The 20,935-nt window shown below is 41.7% G+C and overlaps 1 protein-coding gene across 4 annotated transcripts in view; it reads left to right on the top strand.

Annotated features, from left to right (window-relative positions):
- MDGA2 (MAM domain containing glycosylphosphatidylinositol anchor 2) overlaps positions 1 to 18,469 on the top strand; it is a 1,595,858-nt gene extending 1,577,389 nt beyond the window's left edge. For all 4 annotated transcript variants that reach the window (XM_086937278.1, XM_086937277.1, XM_086937275.1 and 1 more), the window contains 3 exons: positions 2,027 to 2,157; positions 9,691 to 9,790; positions 16,631 to 18,469. In XM_086937278.1, coding sequence (XP_086793404.1) covers positions 2,027 to 2,157; positions 9,691 to 9,790; positions 16,631 to 16,719 — 320 coding nt within the window. In that variant the 3' untranslated portion in view covers positions 16,720 to 18,469. The remainder of the gene's footprint in view (positions 1 to 2,026; positions 2,158 to 9,690; positions 9,791 to 16,630) is intronic.
- The last annotated feature ends 2,466 nt before the right edge of the window (positions 18,470 to 20,935 follow it).

The raw sequence follows: 20,935 nt of genomic DNA, 5'->3' as shown, positions 1-20,935 counted from the left end.
CAAGCACGTTGCAACCCTACCTTTGTGCATCAAGCCCTAATTTGGAAGGAACAATGGTGGAGATAGAGGGCAGGCTACAACAGAGGGGAAACAGCAGATCCGAAAGAAAACATCTAGGCTCTAGAGCATGAAACACATATTTTATACTTTGAATAAAAAAGTTAAAAAGACAAATTTAAACAAAATGTGTACTTTAAGTTTTTCAAGGCAATGCTGTCTTCCACATGTCCTTACTTGGTAGAGAGGCTACTCTAACGGTTTTCAAGCACCCCAGGGAAAAGTGTATGGTCCAGTGCTTAATTTGAGCCAGTGATTTCCAGTGCTTGGTACCAGGATTTAATTGTTAGCACTGGCTCTAGTGACAGCCCATCACATGGTGGCCCTGTCCATCACATTTTGAGAGGCCTACAACACCAGTTTTCAATAAGACATTTTAGATTAAAAATAAATAATACCTGCCGCTCACACCATTATTTTAGTTTCGGGTGGGCTGGAGGAGTCTGAATTGGCACACTTGTAGGAGTGTGATGGTTAGTAGTTATGATGGTACTGTCATTGGCAGCATTCTCAGAGGCAGTTAGTGGTGCAGGATGCAGTGGCCTCTTGAGAAGGGCCCTGACACTTAGAACCTGATTCAGAAAAGTAAACTGAGACGGAAGTCTAACTTTATGACTTTTGGTATTCACAAAGGGCATTTACTTCTCCCAAATGCCCTTTGTGAATACCAAAAGTTGAACTTTATGACTTTTAGTATTCACAAAGTGCATTTACAAGTAGTAAATGCCCTTTGTGAATACCGAAAGTTGTAAAGTTAGACTTTCACCATATTTTACCTTAGCTTTTTACAAATGAATCACTGATGTAGCCTGATTTCAATATCTAAGGCTGTGCTGGCGAATGCAGGCTTCTGTTAACAAAACTAGGGGCCTCATTAGGATGGCGGACGGACCTTCGTCCGTCCGCCACCCCAGAGTAGGAGGGACCATCCGCAGGGGCAGCGGCGGTCCCTCCGTGCAGATTAGGATGTGACAGCCACCCTGGGGGTCACATCCTGTATGTTTAACATTGCGGCGGGTGCTGCTTGAAGCAGCACCCGCCGCAATGTTAAAAATGCATGCTTCGCATTTGTATGCACAAAGCGGCAGGCACCGTGCGGTGCCTGCCGCTTTGTGCATGCAAAGGTACCCCCCCTTGTGCACCCCCACCCCCGTCACCCTGGGGGCCCGCAACGGCCCCCAAAGAAATCTCTGTATGCCTTTCCACGGCGGAGAAGCCGCCGCGGAAAAGCATATGTTTACCCCAATCCTAATATGGCTGGCGGTGTCTGTTAGACACCGCCTCCATATTAGAGCTTTTCCGCCGCGGTCGTAAGGCGACCGCAGCGGAAAAGCGGGGGACGGTCTTCCTGACCCCCCAGCCATCCTAATTTGTCTGGGGGTCTTTGAAGGCTCCGCAGCGGTTTTTCCGCATCCTCCGGGCCGGCGGACACTTCCGCCGGCCCGGAGGATGCGGAAAAACCATAATCCTAATGAGGCCCTTGGTTTGAATGGTCCTCTTACGTGGAGATGTACTACTCCTGTGAGGAGGACCAGCATTATTGAGTTCTGTGTGCACTGGTCATAGGCACACTTGACCTACATACAGTGCACAATCTCACTTTGGGTACTTTGTTTGACACATACCTATCGTTTCTTAGATTTCTGTTTTCTTTCCTTTTCTTACGTTTTCTGCTTTCATTGTTCTGAGTTTTTTTCAGTTGTTTATGACTGATTTGTTGATCATGACCAATAAGTGCAGTTTACCTTGCTTTACTATAGTGTAAAAAATGCATAATAATCATGTATTATGAAATACGTTCCTAGCTTTAATATTAGCCTCTTCTAAAGTAATTCTGTGCCATGCTTAAAGAAAATCACATTAATGTGACCATGAGAATAGATGTATTTACTGGGTTTTACATTCAGCAGTAGTATTCTTGTGATTAAGTCAAGCTTTGTTTTTTAATCTTTCAATTATTCATTGATAGGTTTTTTGAATATTTTCCTGCGCCTAAAGGGACAAACTGCTTTAGAAAATCCAATATGGTCTGCAAAGGGAAACAAAGGCGAGAACTGGAAACAGGCACATGTTAACATACATCCAACCACATCATTTCAGGTAGGAAATTAACTGTATATATATATATATATATATATTGTAATGGCTTCAAACTGAAATGAGTACATTCAATTGTGCAGCCTATATCAATTTACATTAATGAACAAAATCAAAATAACCCTTTTCAAATGGCAATTGCGGGAAATTCACAAAGATGTTTTGAGCTATAAATGTACATTTATGGATGAACAAACCTTCATTTAAACCTGCCAATATTTCACAAAAGGAATACTGTATGTCATAAAAGCATTACTACTGCATATTTATCTAGTACACCCAGGAGTATACCGGAAGGCATTGGGGGGGCCGCCAGAGTTTCTTGCTTTGGAGGGGTCCCTCTCCCTCTAAGCCATGCCATTGCATTCCTTGCAATGACATGGAATAAGAAATAGTTAAACGTTCTTGAAATCCACCATTGAGCCCAAGTCCAATGAATGTCTGTGCGATCTGGGAAACCCTGGCGTCCCTCGTCACATTCTGCGGTGTGGGCACCTTTTTGCATTATGCCACTGAGTACGCGGAGTAATTTCATTCAGGGAGAGAGAATTGGGTGGCTCAATGACTGGTTTGCCTTGTAATTTTGTGAGAACCTACTAACTAACCCTTTCCAACTCTGGTTAGAGCCCGAGCTTTAGTCGGGCTCTAGTCCCACAAAGGATTGGACTAACTCCCCTGCCAGTGGGGAAGAGGGATGGATCACCCCATACACAGTGAGGATGTAGGGTAAGGGTTTTCTTTGCATGAAAATTCTTTACCCTCTAGAGAAACTAAATGAATAAGAAATAAAATGTGCATTCACACATCGGGGATGCGTTTCATCTATGTGCAGCTATACACTGTGTGCAATTATGCATTGGGGAAAGAGCAAGTTATAACAAGCATTAGAAATGAAATAGGTGTCACATTTTTTTGAGTTAGAGCTATTGGCATAGCTCAACCGCTACCGGACAGGAATTGCCACTTTGCAGGTGCCAAACAGAGCATTGTTCCGTGAAATGGCCTGAAAGCCTAAAACGATGCTGACAGCCTACAAAATAAAAAGGCAGATCAGGATGAACAGGAAGAATCGCAGACATATTGGGATGGACAGCGCAGGCAAACAATGAGTGAAATTCCATGAGCCTGACTCAAGCACGTAAAGGTGGGAGAATCAGATTGAATGCACCAATAAATGCCCCATATTTCTAAATGCCACAACAATGAACAAATGTCAGTTCATGGGCATGCCAAAACCCGATAGAGGAGATAACAACAGGTCTTGCATAAGCGCATGCAATCTGGCTTGGCTTGACCTAAAAATGTCACAAAATATATTGTAGTAGTACGCCTACACATACTCCTACACTTTGTTTTTAGTCAGACCTAGAAAGTGCAAGAAAAATACATGCATTACAAGAGAAAGGTTAACTTCGAAGTAATTAAGACTTTTGAAACATTTTCAAACTTACAACAGTTTGAAAGTTAGTTTTAAAATTCATTTCTTGTTAACAGATAAATGTGATGGAGTAGAAGAGCTCTCTCTAGGAGGTGAGTGATGAATAGAGATTAGATTTGGAAGTGGTTTTGTCCAATATGTTCAAAAGCAATATTGTAGAAGTGATGGATGTGAATCCTTAACTGTCTTCACATATGACAAATGTCTGCAGTAAGGACGGACGCTTGCATGCTGTAGAAAAATTGGAGATCTTTCAGAAAGATTAATACTGTATGTATGTTTCAGTTAACAGCAAATGCAATTGAAGCAAAACGTGCATTTGAGGTACTCAGAGAAAGACAGTTGTATATAATATAATCCAATTTTACTTAAAAACAACACAAAGCAGATGGGCCTCTAGATAGTCATTTTTTTAGGATTCGCCTGCACAGCGCTTGCTCTGTGCTTGTGAAATCTCTTGTATTTAATGTATGTTAAAAGGGGTTCTTATCAGTTCCTAAACCCGAAATACTGTCTTCATTCACTTTTGTGTGGAACTTTTTTTTTGTTAATTTCCCCTGGCTGCACGCATTTATGATACTTCTACTAAAGCTAGCCAGACTGTTTAAGCCCCATTCATTGTCTAGATAAAATCTCTTCCCACAGAAAAGGCAGATAGCTTCTAACAGTATACTGGAAAGCTTGCTTTTTATTACCTATGTGTGTAAAGCATATGCGTTTGTGGCATTTTCGATTCATGCCTCAATACCTTTCTTTGCACTTTGTATGAATTATCGGATTTATTTTTTCAACTTAATCTATTTGATCATTATGATCAAATTCGAAATGTTGTAATAAGCATTGCACATTAAAAACACAGGTAACATACAAGAGCTGTGCTATATTTGACTGCAAAACAGGAAGCCACAAGTGCAGTTACCTTGCAGACAACAGGGTCTTGATTTGAATGGTGCACCAGGTGCAGTAGCACTGGGCCCAAAAGTTGTCAGAACTCCCCTAAAGAAAAAATAATCTCATATTGGACTACTAAACAGGCAGTCACAAGTGGAGTTACCTTGCAGACAACAGGGTCATGATTTGAATGGTGCCACAGGTTCAGTGGCACTAGGCCAAAAGTTGTCATAACTCCTCTAAACACCTAATATTGCTTTATGTTACAACTAAACAGGCAGTCTCAAGTGCAATTATATAGCAAGAGCTAGGGTCATGATTTCAATAGTGCAGCAGATGCAGTGGCACCCAAACCAAAATCCCCAGGGACCCCGCTAAGCACAGAGTTTTGCTATATTTTACTACTTGTTATGTTATGTTATGTTAAAGAGTTTTATACCGCGCTCGGTCACCAAACGGTCTCATGGCGCTCATAACAGAAGCGGGGGGCAGAGGCGTGTGTTACTCAAAGGCAGACTGGAAAAGATAAGTTTTTAACATTTTGTGAAAGCAGCCGTAGGTGGGGCAGTGTCGAAGGGCAGACGGGAAGGAATTCCAGGTCTTAGGGGCACAAAAGGAAAAACAGGAGCCGCCATGTTTTTTCCATTTAATTTTAGGGATAACTAGCAGACTGTGGCCGGAAGAACGGAGGTCTCTGGGCGGAACATAGCATTTCAGTTTAGAGGAAATAAAGATAGGGGCAAGATCAGACAGGGCTTTAAAGATTGTACAGCCCAGTTTAAAATTACAACGCTTAGTCACTGGGAGCCAATGAAGGCTCCGCAGTAGCGGCGAGACGTGCTGATGTCGAGATTGATGGTAAACCAGGCGTGCTGCCTGATTTTGCACGAGTTGCAACCTGTGAAGGAGGTATGCAGGAATACCGGCATAAAAAGTGTTGGCGTAGTCGATTCTCGATGTGACCAGGGCCATGATGACAGGGATCAGTGCGTCTCTGGTAAGAAATTTACAGATTTTACGTATCCTGCGTAGGTAGAAAAAGCAGGATGACGTAACCGCACTGATCTGGGGCCCCATGGATAAGTCACTAGAGATGACTACGCCAAGATTCTTCACAGAGTTGACAGGGCGGGGAGGGAGCCCTAGTGAGGGAGGCGAAAAGATGTCAGTCCATGGATTGGCTACTCCACCCACCAGAACAAGCTCAGTCTTGGTAGGATTCAATTTAAGTTGGCTATGGTACATCCATTCCGAGATCTCAAGCATGGTGGACTGAAAAATGGTGCAGGAGGAAAGGGAGGTGTCAATGGGAAAAATTAATTGTAAATCATCCGCATAATTAAAAATAGTAGCAGCGGATTTACGAAGGGAAAAGATCAGGGGTTGCATGTATAAATTAAATATTAAAGGGGATAAAGCGGAGCCCTGAGGGACACCGCAGGACAAGGGAGAGTAGGAAGCAGAGAAAGTAGACAGGTGCACTGCCTGGAAGCGACTATCCAAAAAGGACCTGACCCACTCCACAGCCATGCCCTGAATACCGGCGTTCCTGACACGGTCGGTCAATATTGCATGATCGACCGTGTCAAAAGCCGCCGATAGGTCCAGCAAGACAAGGGCTTTGGAGATGTTATTATCGGCACCCTTTTTAAGGGTGTCCATGACAGCCACGATGGTGGAATGGAGAGGGCGGAATCCGGCTTGCTGGGCCTCCAAAAAAGACGAAGTCTCAATGAAAGCACTCAGGCAGCGAGTGACATAGGTCTCCAAAATTTTCCCCAAATAGGGGAGAAGGGAGATGGGTCTATAATTGCTCAAGACCGTAGGGTCTGCATTGGTATTTTTTAGAATCGGTGTCACCACTGCCTGTTTGAAGGAATCCGGAACCACCCCTGTCGCCAACGAGTTGTTGAGAAGGGCCAGGGGAGGGTCAGGGCAGGCCAAAAAGATTTCCCTAAGGACCTGGGGAGGACAGCAGTCAATAGGGGAACCGGAGCTCACTTTATGCAAGAGTGAACAGAACTCCGAAAGGGAGATCGGGGGAAAGACATCCAAGCAGCAAGGATTTCTGGGAGGTAAGGAAGGGGGATGGGGGGATGAGATCAAAGGAATGTTATTCTTAATAGTGATAATTTTGTCCGTACAAAAAACATTTAGTGAATCTCACAAGGATTGTGAGGGTTGGGGTTGAAGGGTAACTCGGTCTGGTAAAGAGAGCTCATTCACAATGGAAAAAATATCCTTTGCCTTAGAGGCGGACTCCATGATTTTTTGGGAGAAATAGATAGTTTTGGCCAATAGGATAGATTTTTTATAGGCTCTCAGACGATCCACAAAATCAATTTTCAGCTGGTGATCATAATTGCGCCTCCAACAGCGCTCCGCCTGGGCTAAGGCCAATTTATCTGCCTTCAGTTGGTCCGTAAACCATCGCTGGGCGTCGTGAGGGCGCCTAGTTTTTATGTTTTTCAAAGGAGCGACAGTATTACAGGCAGATAATAGCCATTGTTCAAGGAGGAAGGCCTGGTGAGACACCAGGGTCGAGGTCGGAGAGATTGTAGAGGCCAGTAGGGAATGAAGTTCCACCAGATTGGTTTTCTTCCAGTTACGGGCAGTGAAGTTGGCCGAAGGGGAAGGACGATTAGGAATGACCAGATTAAGAACAAAAGAGATGAAATAGTGGTCTGATCAAGAACATGGGGTCACAATAGGGGATGAGATATCCAAATTAGCCGTCCACACCTGATCTAGAATGTGGCCTTAAAAGGCAGTCACAAGTGCAGTTATCTTTCAGGCACTAGGTTCATGATTTGAATGGTGCAGCAGGTGCAGTGGAAGCCTGGTCCAAAACTCAGAACTCCTCTAAACATCTCATGTTGCAAAATTTTACTACTAAACAGGCAGTCACAATTGCAGATAATATTTAACCTCTAAATAAGCGGTCACAAGTGCAGTTACGTTGCAGGCATTAGGGTCATGATTTCAATGGTGCAGCAGATGCAGTGACACCAGAGCCCAAAGCTTTAGGAACCACTATAAACATCAACTATTGCAATATTTTACTACTAAACATGCAGACACAAGTGCAGATTCCTTACAAGCAATAGAGTCATGCTTTGAATGATGGTGTAGCAGGTGCAATGGCACTGGGCCAAAGTTGTCATCACTCATCTAAACTCCAATGTGGTTATATATTACTACTAAATAGGCAGTCACAAACAGAGTTATCTTGCAGGTCCTAGGGGCATAATTTGAATGGTGCAGTGGTAGCAGGGTAAAAAAACTGTCAGAACTCCTCTAAACATATAAGATTGGTATAACATTAATTAATTCTATAATTTCCTCTTTCATTTTGTCAAAATGTTGCTATTACTTACCCACAATACACCACTAGTAACAGCACAACATATTGCCTTTTTGTACATAAACAAGTCATAACACATTAACAGACTCTATATGACTTATATTGTACAACTACTCAACAAGCTACAACTTACAACAAAAAACAGCTTATTGTTAATCACATTGGCAAAAGCATATACCAATGCTTGTTATTGTTTGAGGCTGGATTCACAAAACTGTTTACAAGCTTAATGGCCTCCGGGGTGCACAAATAGCAGCGTTTCTGATAGCAGATTTGAAATTGCTACTCACACAATGACAATTTACACTTGCAAATGTATTTACCTGTTAATTGTTACAAGGTATTGTGTTTCTTTTTGTGAATACATCTCAGAGAAGCTGGATCTGGGTGTTCCAAAGTAGAGATAGCTGCAGGGCCTGGAGAAGCCACTCAAACTCACACGTTTGAAACTGGTTTTTAATTCAAAAATGTTTCCCTATATATTGTAGTTCTAAGTTTGTGCCTTATGCTAGGAATGACCTGGGGCCGTATTACGAATACGGCACACTTACCTTGTTTGCACCCTGCGCTAACAAGGAAAGTACACTATATTGGAATGAACGCTATGCCCCCAGGGCAGCCGTGAACTTGTGCTGCCCCTGGGGAAGGGCATTCAAGTAAAATACAGTGCAGCTGTTCAAAAGCTACCCAGTGTTTCTCTGTGTAGGAAGCCACCCTTTTGTGGTGCATTTTTGGAATCTGTTCAAATTTCAGCACAACATCTGCACCTTTCCAAAGGAATACCTCTAAAATTCGTAGCCAGTTCCTTGACAATTAAAAATCTGCTTCAAATCCAACTAAAACAAAGATCAGACAGTTTTGTGAATCGGCCTGCCTGAGATAGTCAGGCATTATGGAAAGGTCTGCTGTGATAAATATATAATATATTTTTTTACATTACTCAATAAAGACAGAAATAAGAACACAAAACATTAAGTTATGTGCAAATTTCATCTAAGGCCCAAATTGCTCAAATGTTCTTTGGTCCGTTTTTAGCAAACACAGCAAGATGATGGACAGAGCGCTGAAACTTTTCAACCACTCACCCCCATTCAAAAGATCTGGGTTTAATCCATCAATCATTTGCTCACTATGCCACCCCAGTTTGGACCCAGCCATATGCAAATCAGTCTTGACCCTGCTCCTCATGGGTATCGTTCAGGCCAAATTGACCTATTCCCAGGATAGCTGATTCCCAGCTGGATTCCTGTAAGTTACCAGCTTGTCAGATCCCGAAAATGCTGGGCCAAATGAGAATCAAAAATAGATCAAAACATATTTTCGGGACATTAACAATCCAAATCCATGCAATATGATGCGTGTGAATAACTCAGTTTGCAAAGTTTGTGGTTTATGTACGTTTTACAGGACAATGATATGGAAAGAATAGAATGTTGAATCGAAAGAATCATGGAGCTATGACTTTGGAGTGCTGGATGTGGACTAATCATTGAGCAATGATCCTTTTGTACAATGTCTTCTTTGAGAATTTTATCCAGCTACAATGCAGCCTAATATCACTATGAAAATATGTTCATAATTGTAAATCGTGACTCTATTATGATGTTGAATAGTCTGGATTTCCCAGGTAATCAAATACAGAATATGTGGGAATGTGTTGAAATCTTTTGTGTTTGGGTAGGTCTGTGGTTATCTTATATGTTTTGTTAAGAAACACTAAATGGAAATCTTTTCTGCGCCATATCCTAGTTCTTGGTGAGTTTTAGGATTCCATTTTGGAAAGGTTCTGAAACACTGCTTCTTCTCCAGGATGTTAATTTTGTATTTAAATTTTCTTTTCTAGCTTATATTTGAAGGAGTCCGAGGTCCTGGCATAGAAGGAGATATTGCTATTGACGATATAGCAATAATCGAAGGGGAATGCCCAGTAGCACCAACAAACAGTAAGTTTTCTTTCAAAATCCATTCATGATGTGACATTTTCCTCACTCTCCACTAATTTATTGGTAACTACAACCGTGAGAACATTCTTTAATATAAAGCTAAAATGTCAAGGAAAGGATCAATCGATGGGAATTTCTCCTACCAGAATTCCATAAAGCTAAAATGTCAAGGAAGGGATCAATCGCTGGGAATTTCTGCTAACAGAATTCCATTCCAATGGCATTAACCTAATCTGTGTATGTATACCTTTATAGAAGGGATGAATCATGTACAAATCAGTCTTTGCCCTCAGTTATACAAAGAGTGGGCCACACCAATCTGCTAGGCCATTTCCCCTTTAAATAGTAACAAAGGTAACACCAGATGGGTGGCAGTACCAAATGTTTGTATTTTTGGAGATTTTTGATAAAGGACAATATCAGACCCTATACAATATAAGACCCTATATCACAGTGCAATGGACACCCTTCTTTGGGTATAAGACTCCACTTTGGGGGCCTTTTACCCAAAAAAGTGAGAGAAATACTAGCCAATGTGAAAGCTACTAGGTAGCACAGTAAGGTACAGTATTTAATTCCTGCTGTTACAGAAGGAGGTGAACCAAAGTATATCATGCTTGACTATACCCCAAAAGGAAATCTAGAGCCTGAACTACTACTCATTGTCCCCTCCAAATGGGAACCACACCAAAGCCAGGCACATATTGGTGCTCAGGGCCGTTGAAGGTGTTTATATGGATTACTTCTTTAAGGGACATTAAGTTCAGAAGTCATATCTGTTTCACTTAGAGAGCAGAAACGTGAATGATGGAGGTTAACATCAAATTCAATATTACTCACTAGAATGCTATCCATCCAGAGGATATACATATTTGCTTTTAAAATGAGGTGCAGTATCTCCATGGAAGGCAATGAAGGGGGAAGAGGCATGTGACCCATCTTATTTTAATTTGTGTGTGCATTTTTAAAGAGCACTCGAAAAGACTTTAAGACATCGTCATGTCCCATGATTGGCAATTGTTGTGTTTACATGAACAATATTTACACATTTTATAGAGAAAATATGTTATTGTTGCTTTTTAGTGTTAAAGAACACATATTTGAAGCAAAACTTGTAACCTGTATCTAAATAATTGGTCATTTTTTTTAGAAAGATCATGTGGACTGCGGTTTCTTTGTGAAAACCCCTTTAACAACAGTATTTGATTTATAAGCAACCACACTTGCTCTATGTGTTTGGGAGTAACTCCACACATTTTTTCTTGTACCATATACAGAAGAGATTTTTTTCTGGTACCGTCCATGGGGGTCTATTTTTTGGGGAGGTGGGGGGGGGGGTTGTTAGAAAAATCCTTAATAACCACACCCACCCACAGAGACTGAAAGTTGGTGTAGCCACAACCGGTGACACGGAGCTTCACCTCTTTGTTAATGGTTAGGGTGACAACAGGTGTCATGCCCCTCTGATTTATATTCCTGGGCCTAGTTAGATCCCAACTCACCTTTGGAACATGAGATATTGGGTAAAGTGGTAGTTGTAGTAATAGTTGTACTAGTGGTGGTGGTAGTAATAGTCACAGCCATCAGGCCTTTTATAGAGCCAGCCCCGAAATCAGCCACTCTCTTCTTACCCCCTACTGCCCCGGTAAACAACTTCGATCAGCGAATGCCTGTTTTGCCGCAATTCCTCGAATCAAAAGGTCCAGGGCTGGAGGCAGGTCCTTTGAGCTCAATGCCGCCAAGCTTTGGAACTCACTTCCCCTCTCCCTAAGATCCAACCAGAGCCTTTCGTCCTTCCGCAAAGATCTAAAAACCTTCCTCTTCAGAAACGAACTCATCCCAGCCCCTCAGAATACTAAGCGCTTGGACGCCTTCGGGCAGCAGCCGCGCTATATAAATCCCCTTTTCATTTCATTTCATTTCATTTCATTTCAGTTGTAGTAATACTAGTAGTAGTCTTATTAGTTTTATTTTTGAAGTTATTAAGCACACTATCCAAACTAAATTGTCAGTAGGTGCCTGTTAACTAAAAAAGAATCTTGCTGGCTAGTAGCCATTCATACCGCTGAATGACGTCTTGCATAATTATAAGTCAGAGATTATGCAGAAAACATGTTGCTCCCTTTCTAAAACTAGGGATGGTGGTCCTGTGAAGAATGTCCTGCTGCAGTAAGTTGTGGAGTAGCTGTCCTAGAACAGAACCATTGGACCATCCCTATAAATGCAACTTAGTTCTCTGGATTTTCAGATGCATCTGGGTATGAGACTTTACTTTGTGGTAACGATTGAGCTTCACACATTGGAAGGCGGGCAACTTACCTTTGAAGACATTTAAACGCTAAAAAGGCAAGTTTAAGCATTAATATGTTGGTTCCTCTGGACAGAGAAGGGAATCTAGGCTTGCCTTAATGCTTTCAGGTTTGAATTGGAGATATCTCATATGAAGAAGGTAAGTGCAGGATAGATTCAATGTAAGCTTCCTCTGTATAACTGGTGGGACAAAAAAACAACAATAGCCTTTGACCATTATAGATCCACTCTCTGAAGCTCTCTCCGAGCCACACATCCTTCACTTGAACAGGATCTGGCATGAGGCACAGCAACACAATGCAGGTTCAGGTTCACATTGATGCATGCATTCTTGGGCATGAATACATGCATCCATAGACAACACTGCATCTTATTTTTAGGTGTGTTGAGTAAACGTTCTTTTAACATGGTAGGCACAAAAACTGTGCAGCGTAGCACACATTCTAAAGATCAACCCACTCGTCTCAAATGAATCAAGTATGCTGAGGAATTTTCCCATTAAAACTATAGAGGTTAATTACTGCAAATTTCCATTTTCGGCATACCAGAGAAGGGTAAATTGAGAATAATTATTGCATTTTCTGGTACCAGATAAATAACTGTGTTGAAAGTAGTGATGGATTATCAGGACTTCAGTGTTCGCCTCATTTTCCACATGTGGACAGTTCTGAAGATTCCAGTCTTCTTCATTTTGGTACGGGTATGCAGTTGTATTTTACACTCAGTTGCGCATTATTATACGTTTGGTTATTTACATGTTCTTGGCTGTGATCCAGGGCTTAACTTGAGCCGGTGCTTGCTGGTGGGGCCATTGACACTCATTTTTGGGGACCTGCACTCATTTTATGCATCATACATTTATTGAGAGCACGAGAGGGAAAAACAAAGCAAAAAGACAGAGGACTAGAATAACTGAAAAACAGTCATTAACCCCTTCCACGCTGATGACGAGCTGGGCTCGTCATGGCGTAGCCTCCTCGCACACTGATGACGAGCCCAGCTCGTCACGTAAAGTGCGTTTTCGCAAAACCCAGCGTGCGAGCGGAATTCCGCTAGCGCGCATGGTGTTAAGGAAGAAGGCAGTAGACTGCAAGAAGGAGCTAAAGGGGCAGGTAGTGCGCTGTAGTGTATTGAAGAGCCATGAGTTGGATTCAAGACTCTACTGACTTAGTATTGGGCACACCAACATTTAATTGCATTGGCAGTGGGCTTCTGACCAGAGCTTGTGTATTGGCACTCATTCTTTTACAAATTATGCGCAACTCTGATATATTTTGCTTCACTTTCCCCTACCTCTACAGGGTTGTTCCTCCCAGGATTTTCCATTCCCCATCGTCTACAGTCTATTGTAGTACAACTCTTCAGCCACGGCCCGTGGAGGGAGTTTCGGTGGGGCGGAGAAGCGGGGTGGAGGGTGCTAAAAACTGGAGTATGGATAATTGATGGTAAGTAAACAATTTAATAAATACAACGAATTTCGTAGCGCACCCTGCATCGCATTTTGCGATGCAGTGCGCGCTACGAAATTCATTTTATTAATTAAATTGTTTACTTACCTTCAATTATCCATACTGCAGTTTTTAGCACCCCTCCCCCGCTCCGCCTCTCCGCCCCACCGAAACTCCCTCCAAGGGCTGGCTGCAACTCTTGCTAAACTCTTACGGGCCAATACTTTTCAGAGAAGTGTTGCTTGCAGCACCTTTGCCTTATAGGGTTTTGCAGTTTTACATAGCACAAACTTTGCCCGACGGTTTTTAGGCAAGGAGAGATAAAGTCATTTGCCTAGAGTCACATGATGTTGAGCTGAGTGAGGGTGGGACTCGAAGCTAGTTCCAAAGTCGGTAGCTTTGGCCGTTATTTAGGGCCACTGGAATCATCTTGCACAGGAGGGCCACATTTTGCGACTGGGTTTACTAAAGTAGGCAGCAAGAAAAGACAAATGTGAAGTGTTTAATTGTAGCTGGTGGTTTCTGATAGTGGGCACCAACACTTATTTTGGGGGGCTGGCACTGATTTATTTGTGTTAGATGTTTATCGAGAACAAGAGAGAAAAAAAATTGAAAAAGCGCTAAGACAGAGAAAGACATAAACACGGTCAAAAAGAGAGAATACAGGAACCTGAAGAAGTGAGATCAAAGCGACATTGATGTCTGTTAGTGAAGTAAAGATAAATGAAGGGAATACACAGCCTTGGAATTCCATGCGCTCACATTTAATTTCACCAGCCACAGGATTCAAAGCAGATCTTTGAGCACCAGCACGATTTCATTTACAATTTAACCACTGCAAATATGCAGCATAATGTGGCACATTTTGTGATAATATTACCTCATTATTTTGGCATTTTTACACGTTAACGCTATCTGGGCAAATGTTTTACCTCATTAAAACCAATTTAACACCCAGCCTGAAACCCGAATAAGCCACAGGAAGAAGAGCAGTCAACCTTTGTGAAGGGCAGTCTACTCCTGAGCAACATGTGTTGCTGCATTATTATTAATGTTTGACCTGTTTGAGCAGGAAACTATTTTTTTATGTTAAATCAGCGGATTATGCAGGAAAATATGAATTATTTGGCAAACGCGTCAAATCCATAATTATGCAGAAAATGCTGCAGACGAAGAATCACATAATTCCCATGGCCCTGTTGTTATGCCATATCTTCATATCTACTACACTGCCTAGAAGTCACTATCTTTTCTTGTTCCCCTATCGCACATTTACCCATCCATAAAATGTGCCCTTATTATCCAGTTCGGCCTCTGTTGAAATCCAGACCGCTGGTCATTCGTAATTAGTAAGATGGTTCAGTGACTTAAATGTTTTCTTCTGACATCCAGAATGACAGGAAAAAAGTTCCAATGCTGACAGAGCCATCTCATCCTTCTGATGTCGACACATTGGACGCCATTACATTTTGGAATCATGTTACTTATAATTTACAATACCCAGGAATGGCAAAAAACAGTGATGTTAGCTAAAATATAAAAGAACATCATACTTATAATTTCAGACCTGCCAACTTGAAAAAATATATATTTCCCCATGTAAGGAAGGGGCGGTGCTTTGGAGGGGGCAGGGACTCCTGCCAAGGACTACTAGGAGACACTTCGGCCCCTTCACCCACCAACCACCAACTCTGGTGCCTATGTCCTGGGGTGTTTTCACGTTCCTTAATGGGCATTGCTGTTCAGAATTTCCATTGGCGACCTGGAAACACTCTATGCACAGTAGTTCACCGCTCATTTTCCTGCTGTCGTGTGGTATCGGCTCCTTACCAAGGGACCCTGTGAATTAAGCCGATATCTCGTGACACAAGGCTCAAGCGTGCGAGTTGGCAGGTCTATAATTTCAAACCTAGCTGCTTCTGTGTTTAATCTCCTTCACTACTTTCATGAGTCCTGTCACAACAATAGTGACGACGTCATCGCGATCATGTTAGGGTGTCGGGGGCGGGCCTGTGGCAGGCTGGCAGTGTCAGCGTGACAGGGAGGGCAGCAGCCGTGTGCGCATTTAGGACAAGTCATTTTTATGACTTGCCCACGCATGCGCACACTCGCAGTAGCCCCTTCCCTCCTCCTTCCCCCCTAGCACTCACACAGGCAGAGACCCGGGGGAGCCGGTTCTCATTATGGGCAGTATTAGCCCTGCTCTTTAGTCAATCCTGGCGCAGTGGCGATGTAATGCTGCGCCAGGATTGGCTGAGACAGGGGCTGCCAGTCCAGTGCCACCATTCCTGATATGAAGGCGCCAAGGGGAGCAGACTAGGTGGCGCGGACCCGGACCAGCGGTGACCGAGGTAAGTTTGGTTTTATAATTCCCCAAGACCCCCTCCCCCCCCCCCCCCCCGTCCCCCCACCCCCCCCCCCACCTAGGCGGGTCCCAATAATTTTGGCAATAGTAACATGTTATTTCCAGTGCTTGGAAACAACAGAAGCGTGCTATAAAAAGTGACACGATATCTGGGTAGAGTTTCAATCTGCGGCACCTATGTGTTAAATAAATCGTTCGTTTTACAGATTAACATTCTGCACTGTGATCACCAGTGTGGGTATTGCAAGCATGTGTGTGCGCGCGTGTGTGTGTACACGCGTGCCTGCCCGCAACTGTTATGAACAACAGTGACGTCTATCACACCTCAGGCTGCGGCATCTGATGAAAGAGACGGCAAGTGTGCGGGGCAAGTTTGTCCCCCCCTCCCCATCTCCCCATAAGAAGTAATGTGACGCTTGAGACGAAGCTTCAGACAGTGAGAAAGCTTGTGTATTTTAGTTACAAGCTTAAAACTCGTTCTGTATATTTTGTTAGGCAACATTGAAATTTAGTGGGTATCATATTTAAAACATAATTATCATAACTCCTGGTAAACTACATACCACTGTAATTGACTTTTTAAACTTTGTTGGTCTAAAATGCACCACAGTAATGAAAATGTTAGATGTTCTATGGTGTTCGGATTCATTCCCATGTCTCCAGGTTAACTAGAAGACTGCTCTGATTTTAACATCCGTTCTTTTTCTCTTTTTTAAGGCACAGTCGGTGGCATTATTGGGACAAGAGTTCATATATGGCTGTACCCCGTTATCCTTCTGATTTCGACGCTCAGTCACCGAAGGTGACCTTATTCCGGCAGAGGCTGCGAAAGATTCACCAGGCACTGGCATGAAGAAAGAGTCTTTGAGAATGGACAGCAACAAAAATAAACTACCAAAGATTCCTCTATCGATTATTGACTCAAAAAGCACTGGGGAAAAAAGGCATCATTAAAGTATTCGTTATTACAAGCCGCGCTTGAAACTGATTGGCCTCCTAAAAAGACGAGACCCCCGGGAGCTTCTGTGGTGAAGAAGAATACAGCTTCATGCGGTGGGACTCAGAAAAAAAGAGCTATTGAAATCCTTGTCAAAGCACAAAGTCATGGCTGATTTTGTTTCACACAAATGCAGTTTGCTTGTTACCATGGAAACCTAATGGCCTGCCAATGAAACCTCACAGTAAACAGGGTACATGAAGACCTGGCATTCATTTTCCCTTCCAAAAGTTTTTTTTTAATACAGTATAAATATAAGTAGACCCTTTTAACATTGGCTGTAACAATCCTTAGTAACAAATGCCCTTGCTCCAAGCTGTCAACTGCATTCATGTTTCCTTTATTTCATGCCTATGCTAGAAACCTATATACTGTCTATTTTTGCATGCAATACTACCCGGGATTTGCCGCCTAGGGTTACACGTCACGCAGGGTCAACCAAACCTGCTTGTGGCCAGTTAAGTACCCTCCTCCCTCCCCAGCTCATCTGTTCTAAACGAATAAACCAAACCACTCGCTTTTATAAATTGCCATGGAAACCAAGTGCCTTCAATGAAACAAGCCTGAGATGTTTTGACACAGAAGCTTGCACTGCGATCAGTGGTTCGTGTAAAACTGTTTTATAAGCAAACCACAGCCTACACGTGCGAACAAGAGACTGCTTCTGAAGAAGGACGGCCTACTAAGTTGCTGCATATGCCCTTTCGGATAAGATATATGTTGTTTATGTTTCTTAGACAGCCATGGCCTTTCCACTTATTATCCACAAGAAAATTGCTTCCTCTGCTAACTGATTTTAGGAGCAACACTTAGTTTCTACTTATCAAATGGAGGACCACGAGCAAACGATTTCATGATATATGCCTGGTGCATAATGCGCTAAAAAAAGACAACGTCAAGTACAGATTGGCGCTACTCTCCATTTTGAATTGAAAGAAGTGCTCGCTGACGAGGGAAAAACATGCGTGTGCGTGGCTGCGGTGCATTCAAACTCTACAGCAACTAGGGGCCTGCAAATCCGGCTTTGCTATTAAAACACTGAAGGTGTCATGCCTCTGCCCACTAGACTGACTCTGTGCAGATTGTGAAATATTATTTTATTATTTTAGCAAGAGTAAAAACTACACTTTTACAAGAAAACCCTGTAAATTGACTTTTGAGCTACCTGAATACAGACTGTACCATACCTTTAACCAGCCACTTTTCCAATGCATTGTAAAGCTCCCCTTATATTGTTGGTTATGACAATTTGAAAAACCTTTTTTTTCCATAAATTATCTCAGTTTTTAACCTGAAAAAAAAGACTTTTGTCTACATACAAATATTATGTGTTCTTTCAAAACCCTAGAATAAAGAAATACTGATATGCAAGAAATTGGGATATACCTATTAAAATATATAATATTTGAAAATATTGATATAAAAAGCACAAGATGATGTAGTAAAACAAATGACAAGGCTTGAGTTTTTTATTCTGTAGAAATGTTTGTGCAAATTCAGTAATTCAAACTGAAAAGATAATTTTACAGCTACATTCAATAAAGCCTCTTTCCAGGTAAGGTATGACAAATGGCTTGTGTATTTGTTACATCACAGAAATGTACTTACCAAATGAAGAACATATAAGAAGAAGAACATTCCTGTTAGGAGATATAGAACTTATTTAACAGTAGGGAGAAGGCTTTGTCTACCACAATATTCCATATTAGAACAGTGGAATGTTGGGAGCTCCATTGAAAACAATGGAGCAGCTCAGGTCTTCTAATGGCTGATAGGAAACTGGAGTCCAACACTCCAATGTTTGTCTTCATATTTCTCTTTTTTAAATTTAGAATATTCCACCCTTCAGCCTCAGGCTATACCAGTTGTTAAAGGCCCTCTCCCTTCTTCACCCCCCCCCTCTCTGGAACAAGGCCTTTAACAGCAACTATAGAGCTAGGTAGTGGGCTATAAGGCTATATTAAATGTTATTATAACACGCGGAAAAGTGAAGGGCCCTAAAAGTGTGCATCTTTCAGACTCCTGAATGTTTTATATATGTGCTTTCATTGTATCATTAGCTTATCATGTAGATCATGAAAGGCCTCTTTTACATTGGGTGTTTTATATTCGGTATGAAATCATGCACTAAAAGTAAGCAAGAAGTAAGATTATATTTATACCAGAAGAGCAAGTGAACAAAAAATCTACAGAATTGCTTATAATTGTCAAAAACAGGTTAAAAAAATCGTAGGAAGGTCAAAGTCTCCAGGGAGTGGAAATTAGAAAATGAGTGAGAGAGTAGCAGATCTGAAGATCACTCTAAACAATTTTCAAAAAACCTCATGTTTCCAAAAAACCAGTGATAATTCTGTGTAGACTCAAGGAAGATACTAATGTGACTATGAGTATGCAGCTAGAAAATATCGTAGACATGGTACACAATCTACATGAACTGTTACAGAAGGCAAAAGAGAAAACCTCATACGTCTGAGACTGAGACTCAGACGACTAAAGAAAAAAGTTAAACACAACACTACCTTGCCGAGTCTGTAAAATGCAGAAAAAAATATGCGGGAAAATCACAATGGAGTGAGTTTACACAGTGTACCCAAAGTGGAAGAGAAACACATATAAAGAGCCCCCCCCCCCCCCCAACCAGATTTCTGACTATATTACAAAAAGTGATAATAAAGGACTTATTTTTCTAGCACAGAGGTTAGCAAATGACTAGGAGACCATTGACAGCATAAGGCCAATCCTTCTAAGCTACAGCCTCTTGCCCGAATGCTTCCCAACGTCTTTCTTTTTAGCTGAAGCCACCTTGACCTCTAGAAATGCGCGCACATCTAGCACATTCCCTAAACGTCAAGAAGAAAAAAAAATAAGCAGAAATATTTTGAAGTAGGGGACACAAAAAGGAATGAGTTCAGGAGGAAAGTAAGAATAGTCACATTCCCGTGAAACGTGAAGAAGACAAATCTCTATATCTGTTTGAGATTTGTCAACCTTATTGGATGTTAGTATTTTTTCATTTGCCCTTCCAGGCTCAATGTTTGGCACCAAAGAGAATTCTGCTGAAACTGCAAATGATTACCACAACCATTTTTCTTGCATTTGAGAAGGTGTAAGGGCACCATTGGTGTGTGTGTGTGTGTTTATATGTGTGTGTGTGTGTTTATATGTGTGTGTGTGTATACATATATATAGGTATATATATATATATATATATATATATATATATATATATATATATATATATATATATATATATATATATATATATATATATATATATATATATATATATATATATATATATATATATATATATATATATATATATATCCTACTGGCAGTCGCCAGTAGTTACTTATAGTTAGGACCAAATTTCCATAGGAAGAGCATTTTTGGTTTTCCCTATAACTTTTTGCGTCGTTTGATGAATCTTCATGAAATTTTCTAAACAAATTCTTTGTTCATATTAGCTCCTGTTAGAACCGGCTGTCTCTAGTTGGCAGAGGTATACACTTCTGACAAATAGGGACACTCCTTTTCTAGTCAGGGCAAGGGGATCACACCCTTCGATAACCCCTGCTCACCCCTTGGTAGCTTGGCAGAGCAGAACAGGCTTATCTCAGAGGCTGTGTGTTAAGCATTTATGACCACATACAGTAATAAAGTGAATACACTACAAATGGACACGACACAGTAGTATTATAAAAATAAGTATTTTTATATAAGGCTTAGCACAAGACCAGATAACGACAAAACTGTACACAATCGGAATAAATATGTTGGGAAGGAAAAAGGGATAGTTCAAAGGTAGTTTCTTCTTTAGCACAAAAGTCTTTAGTATCAAAGCAAATCTTCTTCTTGGCAATGCAGTTCTTAGCAACAGGGTAACCCACACGGGGGCTGCACGACGTCGAGGCAAAGTTAATCCAAAGGTTCGGCGTCGACCGCGAGGAGCGCTACATCGAGCCCGGAGTCACACGGACCCCCAACAACACAGTACCTTTAGGAAAATGAAGCACACGATGATC

The sequence above is a fragment of the Lissotriton vulgaris genome, chromosome 9, assembly GCF_964263255.1.
Source record: "Lissotriton vulgaris chromosome 9, aLisVul1.2, whole genome shotgun sequence".
Taxonomy (NCBI): Eukaryota; Metazoa; Chordata; class Amphibia; order Caudata; family Salamandridae; genus Lissotriton; species Lissotriton vulgaris.
This window is presented reverse-complemented; position numbering and strand designations above follow the sequence as displayed.